This window comes from Atractosteus spatula, chromosome 3, assembly GCF_055471065.1.
Source record: "Atractosteus spatula isolate fAtrSpa1 chromosome 3, fAtrSpa1.hap1, whole genome shotgun sequence".
Lineage (NCBI taxonomy): Eukaryota > Metazoa > Chordata > Actinopteri > Semionotiformes > Lepisosteidae > Atractosteus > Atractosteus spatula.
Window position 1 is genome coordinate 59636425 of NC_142708.1, and position 6985 is coordinate 59643409.

The following is a 6985-nucleotide window of genomic DNA, read 5'->3' on the forward strand; positions in this document are numbered from 1 at the left end:
TGCCTTTCTCATATTATATGACTAATTTGACAAGAAACCCATTATTACAGCTTTCCAACCGCAGTCTTTAAAGTTTCTGTGTCCATTGTATATTTTTGTAAACATTCATAAGATGTATTAATTCCATGATTTTTAAGGATAGAGCCAGTTTGGCAGGTTCATGTAGGTAATAATGATCAGCTACTGTTTGTCTTTTGGGTTCTTTGCCTTCAAAATGACATTTTTACAACCCATTATCCTTTACTGGGTACAGCAAACCAGTCACCCATGGTACCCTGTTTAAGGCCTTTTGCAGACATGTGTAACCCTAGCTGTTTTGGAGCCACAGCCATGATGGTTATATGATGGTGTTTAAATAGTTAAAAGGTACAGTAAACACATTGAAAATGCATAAAACAGAAAGCAGGGAAGATGCTTCAGGACCCTGGTTGTCATGTTTATACAGTATATGAGATAATATGGAAGGGTTACAGACAAGAGTGGGTCATTGCCCTTTTGCTAGAAAACATGATGTTTATAATTTCTAACATGTCTTTAAATCCGGCACTCCTTTATCCGTGAAATTTTAAGGAGTCTTTTCACTTTAGCATTGTGTCCAGGTTTGAAGATTGTCACATTACATTGGAATTTACACCTCAAAACATTATTTTTTGTTTTTACCAGTGTAAAAGTTATAATGAAGTTGTTTTAGGATTTGTATTACTTTAATAAATAGTGACCTTATAAATCATAAGTAAGGTCAGCTTCAACAGATAAGATGTACTGTATGAGAATTGTATGTAAAACACCTGCATTTTAGATATATTTGCTGTTATTGTTCCATTTGTCACTATTGCAAATTGTTTTTATTCATAAGTGACTTCCCCTTTTCCATTGTTCTTAGATGTTTTAATCTACAAAACACAAACAAAAAAGGCCCTTGAATGTTCTTATCTTCAAATTGTTGCAAATGGCAAGTACAGTATATACATTTAATCAACATTTTACAAATATTGGGAAATTTAAGGATGGGCAAAGAATGTCATCAAAGAAATTGCTTAACTTTGAATTTTTAATGGTAATGCTATTAGTCAATTGCCTTGATGTACCACATCCATGAATGTCTCAATGTATTTTGTACAATAAAGCCAGAATACACTTCCTTTCCTCTACAGTCATGATTTCCAGTCATTCTTGTTATTTGAGGGGAGTTCTTATTTAAGAATGACTTGGAACTCTTGCTCTCTTGACAACCACAAAAGACATAAGTAGCCCAAAGTATACATTTCAGCATGAGTCTGTAAAGTAAATGATGTCCAACATCAGGGTAAAAATACACTCCATGCTCTAAAATGACAACCAGAATGGCCATTGGTATACTTTTTCCATCTTTCTCCAAAGCGTCATTCACTCTAACAGTGTGTCTTATAGATGGAACTAGATGTGTTTATAACTTGAAGACTTATTAACATAGAACTGGTGTCACAGATATAATTAATATCTTCTATGGCTTAAAGAAAATAAGTGACCATTACATTATCATTATTAGTACCAACAGCAATAGCAAAAAAAAAGACATCAGCATAAGATTTGAATTTAACTCCAAAAATTATTTCCTGCCAAAAACATGATCCCTGCTTGGATATGCACTGCAGTTTTCTTGAGTCTTAGGTATCCAGTTTGGATGCAGTGTTAGATAATAATTGTGTCAGTTTGCTTATTTTTTCAAAATTGTTTAACAAAATTGCATCAGTATTTGAAAATAGTATTTAATCTGTTCTGCCAAGGATTTGATAGAAGAAGCATGAAAAGGCACGCAAAGTGAGTGGTTTTTAGGATGGTAATGATTCACTGGAAGGAGATCAAAATACTTGCTGTATGATCAAATGTTTAAACATGTATGTTGAAACAAACAAGCTCTATATGGATTAACAATAGCAGGAGATACTACTGAGCAAATACCTGTATGTTAAGGTAACATGGATGTAACAGGCTGAATGAATGTATAGTGTATGTAAGATTCTTTCCTCCTACGTTTCCTGGTTGGGAATATTTCAGACTTTTCTGAACTAACACTGAACTAACACTAACACTTTATTTAGAGGATTTACATAACATACAGTACACTGTATTACAATACAACAAATATTGGTTCAAATGCATTTTTATGTTGTTTCTCAGTATATTTTATTAAGTACAATTTGGAATCTTCCCCTTGTCTTCGCTATTTATTTATGGATTCATTCAAAAAGAATCAAATGTGTCATAGTAGTTTTACGTTTTGGTGTACTGGCTGTATATGCTGTTTTGCACTTAACAAATTAAAACTTACTAGAATGAAACCTTTCAGATGATCTGTATTGTTGCAGCTAATGCCAATTACATGAGTGCAGATTGTGAACAGAAAATCAGGGGGTGTTTGAACTTGGAACTGAGATCCGAAGGGCCTGGATTGGAATATCCTCTGGTATTTCACCATAAGGGAAAATGGAGGGGATTTTAAATACTGGAGGATCCGAAGGTGATTCTCCAAAAATTGGTGGAATTGGATGAGGGGTGAATTTAATTGGGCCTGAGATTGGATCAAACACAATCACTAGTGGAATGTTGTAGGTCTCGGGTACAGATTCACCCTCAAAATTAGGAAGCATTATAAATACTTGAGGCACTGGGATTGTTGTGCTGAGTGATGCCTCTGGCTCAGCAGCAGCAACAGATAGCTTAGAGGCTTGTGAAAGGAATGAGGGTTTGTTTTTTTTGTCTGGCTGAAATGCTAGGGATTTTGAGAGATGGAACAAGATTGTGGACACAGAGAATGCAGGTTTTCCTGTTACATTCTGTGTTGTGGACATCTTCAGAGGAACAAATAAGACCTTTTGAAAAGATGGAAGCTTTGAGTCAGATTGGATATCCTACAAAACATAAAACAGAAAGATTATATATACTAGATCTGACAGCAAACCTTTCAGTTGAGTTCAAGTCCTGTAGTTTGCAGAGTACTCTAAAACTACATTTAGAAATACATATATCCATTGGAGGCAAGTTACAAAGATCAATTAATTCAACTTAAATTAAACATTTAGTTAAAATGTAAATCTTAAAATCAACATTATACTGTATAGTTCACACCGTTTTCTTCATTTTAATCTTCATGCAAGATGAATTTTTCAGTGCAAATGGTTGCTTTCAAAATAAATCTGCCCCAGTAAAAGAAATGGCAGAGTCTGTCTTTTACCTTTGGACTTTTCCTGGGCAAGGCTGTAGGAATTAGTCCCTTCCAGGGAGACAATGAGTCAGACTTGTACACCTATGGAGATACACACCAGGTATGAGTACTCCATGCTTGTTTCTACTGTTTAAGATAAAGTGTAATGGGACCACAGTTTGTTGTTATGTAATGAAACTGAGACTTACAATTTGTGTTGATCCTTTAGGATCAGCTGCAATGTAAGGACCCACAGATACAAGTGTGACTTATCGTAAGTTTGGAGAATTCAAAAGAAAAAAAAACAGGAAAGACATCTTACACAGGGGATGTGTCCAACTCCCCTAGTAATTAGAATAACTCCCATAATTGGACTTTTTAATTGGAATCAACTCCCCTATTATTCTACCATCAAAAATACATTTGTAATAAATCTATAAATTCTATGAATGAAATCTACAAGACATCGAACTAAAAAGAGCACTTTACTGTCCTTTCAATTAGGTATTTATGACATACGTATTGTGTACATCATATGTACAGTATATATAGTATACAAATATGTACATATTGCAAGGTGCATTAGACATTAAGATGTTAAAAACCAAACAGTTGTATGACAAAATGGCACAAGTGTTCAAAGAAATTTAAAATTTTTGTTTATGTATTTTCGGTTCTCTGTTGCTGAATGGGAAACAAGCAACATATAATGATTTATTATTAAAGCTAACCTTAATATTGAAGAGGAAATCTAATAAGGTGCACTGTATGAGAATCCATGTAATTTCATTAACAGAGCCCAGACAGTCAGATGACACCATCAAATTAAGATACCAAAGATTTATTTGGTGCACCAGTGCATCAGAGATGATGTCATCTACTTAAAAAAACATTACACCATCGCAATACCAAAGTATTCAGACATCTCTGCTCACTGACGTACTGTACACCACATCTTAACCGAAACATGAGTGGGCTTTGTTCTGACATCTGTGTTGGATTCTGTAGATGAAAACATGAGTGATTGTAACTTCCTTCTGTGAAAAAGAATGATGAGCAAGTAACTGATGAATATGTCCTTACTTTTTACCACAGCCCGAGTTTCAATAAAGTTTCAGTGTGATATACTGTGTTTGTTCCCAGTCAAAGGTATGAATACAATTAAACAAGAAAAGTCAAAAATAAAAAGTTATATATATATAGATATTTTATATATTCACCTATATCTGCATTAAAAAATAAAAGATTAAGATTACTTTATTGGCCATATACAATTTCTCGTATTTTGAATTTGTCTTTTCACATACCCCAGCTTGCTATCCATGAGACACACAGACAGGGAAAGAAGCTTGGGGTCAGAGTGCAGGGTCAGCCATTTATATGGTGCCCCTGGAGCAGTTGGGGTTAAGGGCCTTGCTCAGGGGCCCAACAGAGTAGGATTCCTCTGCTGGCCACAGGATATGAACCTTCCAGCCATAGGCGCCCAAGCAGTTCCCTGTTATTGTTTTTGATTCAATTAGTGGTATCTATAATTTTTCTCAGTATTTCAAGTTCTCTATCCTGTTTTATGCTGTTTTGATTAATTTATGTTGAATTATGTAATGTTAGTAGTAGTAATGTTGAATTATCTTATTCATAGTGGTTTCTTCTGGTTTACAGTTCTGCAGTTTAAGGATTTCTTTCTGATTCAAATATTTGGAATATTTGGAATATATAATAGTATATTGCCTTGGATTAATGCATCAGCTAACAAAATGAGAAATATGTTGCTTTACCATACTGTATTGCTAATATCCTGCTTTGGCTTATTTCTTCCAAGGAAGATAACTAATGGAAAGGAAGTTTTCAGTTTTAATTGAATGAACAGTTATTGTCCTACAGTACCTATTCTTAAAAAACCCTTAGTAGGTTTTCAAATACTGATCTAGAGATATTGTACAAGTAAGAACTACACTCTGTCAGACACTTTTTTAACCCTGCCCAATTTTACTCTTGAGTAATATCTCTTTCGTTAATTTAAATTTGTCCGTTTATAGAGATTTTTAATTAACTCTTTTTAATCATTTCAAATGCATTTTATTATCCATAGGAACAATACTACTCAAGCAATCCACAAATGTATCTGCTTGCTATTTAGAATATAAATTATTTTACACACATGTGTGTGTTCAGTGAGCTATCAATGTAAACCTTAGACCAATGCATTTTCATTGTGCCTTGGTATGTACAATATTTGGAATGAAGTCTGGTAAAAGGTTACCAAAGCCCCATCTAGTGGATGCAGGAAAACAGACATCGAACACAGTAAAAAGGCATTTGGTTTATCTTTCATGACAAATATATAAATCAGTTCTTCTCAACTCCAGTTGTTCATTCAACTCCAGATCATTGAGATTAGCTTGGTGTAATGCCACCTAATCTTACATTAGCATTTAAATGGATAATACAACTTTTGAGTTGTGTCCCATAAAAGGAAGAAAACACAAAAATATTGAAATGCAACACTCAACATTTAGATTTGTAGTGCTGTCTCTGAACAAAATGTAATTAATTTTCCAGCAAACCACCATATTTATTGGGATCATTTGACCATCTATTACAAAAAACTACAATTACCAGATAATTTATTTATTTTACATAATTTTCCCTCAAATGTGTTTTTTTGTTGCATTTCAAAAGAAGTATTACAAATACTAAAGTTATCTTCATTTACAAATTTCCAAAATTAAATACTTCTCAAAGCAGCATCATTATCACACCATCGTATGATCATTTAAACTCAACAGAAAACTGGTTATTTTTTTATTTGAGTCTGGGAAGTAAAAATAAAGTTAGTATGTAATTAAGAAAATTAACATTTTATCAAAATGAGGTTGTTTTTTCTTCTTAATCAGGTTAAAATTGTTGTCACTGCAGTAGAAAGAAAACTGGACTTCAAGAGAAATAAGGTAGAAATAAAGTAGAAATTACTCACGGGAAGACTCAAGCTTGCACCATAAAGGTATAGAAGTATCACAGCCTCCTTCATGATATCCAGCAGATCCTAAAAGAGGAAAAAGTATTGATATGGGATTTTATAAAAATATTTATAAAAATATTCTGTGCCCATCTCCTCCATGTTTAAAACTCACAGGGAGACATAGCAAAAGCAGTACCCCTGTTCAGTCTAAAGTTGTAAGATTGTATAAGATTCCTGTTTTACCCTTTTGACAATTTAAAATGGGTTCATTCACAATCAAATCAAATATCAGATTATGCAGTCATCCTACATGGGCTTCAGAATGTCTCAAATGAACTTGGTTGTTGATGAGAGTTTGCCCTCTGTGTCTAATTTATGAATTCCAGTAAAGGCTGCCCAGAGACATAACAATCCAATTTACATTGCACAGAAAGCCTCATAATTGACACCATCATGTGCAACATCTTTGTTGCAGTTTAAACTGCAGTTTAAAGGTAAATCAAAACAATGAATTACCATTATGTAATAGTAACTATAAGAAGTAGTAGTAAAAGAGGTAATACATGCTCTTACCTAGTTCTAAAAAATATTATTATGGTTTTAGATAAAATAATTTATCTTAAAAGCAAACAAATAAAGTTTACACTGTACTGTATTTACTGAAGCCATCACTTTGAAACAACTGGTTTCTGGTGCATGCACTTTATAAACCTACTTTTTTTTGCATTTGTAATATTTGAATTGAAAAGACTTTCATCACTGTATCCTATTACCAGAAAGGGACAACAACATCAAAAATGACCATAGTCCTCTTTATAGCATATTTATGTATTTTGACTGTT

The 6985-nt window shown here is 33.4% G+C and overlaps 1 protein-coding gene across 1 annotated transcript; it reads right to left on the bottom strand.

The window, feature by feature from the left end:
* Nucleotides 1-2387: 2387 nt before the first annotated feature.
* LOC148838071 (uncharacterized) lies at nucleotides 2388-6212 on the bottom strand. The gene is made up of 3 exons (XM_088910621.1): nucleotides 6159-6212; nucleotides 3215-3286; nucleotides 2388-2891 (listed from the first exon to the last, which is right to left on the bottom strand). The coding sequence occupies exons 1-3, from the start codon at nucleotides 6210-6212 to the stop codon at nucleotides 2388-2390; spliced, it is 630 nt and encodes a 209-aa protein (XP_088766747.1).
* Nucleotides 6213-6985: the final 773 nt, after the last annotated feature.

Coding starts and splice junctions, on each gene's coding strand:
- LOC148838071 (XM_088910621.1), bottom strand. CDS start 6,212: ATGAAGGAGGCTGTGATACTTCTATACCTTTATGGTGCAAGCTTGAGT. Junction 3,287..6,158: donor GTGCAAGCTTGAGTCTTCCC/GTGAGTAATTTC, acceptor GTATCTCCATAG/GTGTACAAGTCTGACTCATT. Junction 2,892..3,214: donor TGCCCAGGAAAAGTCCAAAG/GTAAAAGACAGA, acceptor TATGTTTTGTAG/GATATCCAATCTGACTCAAA.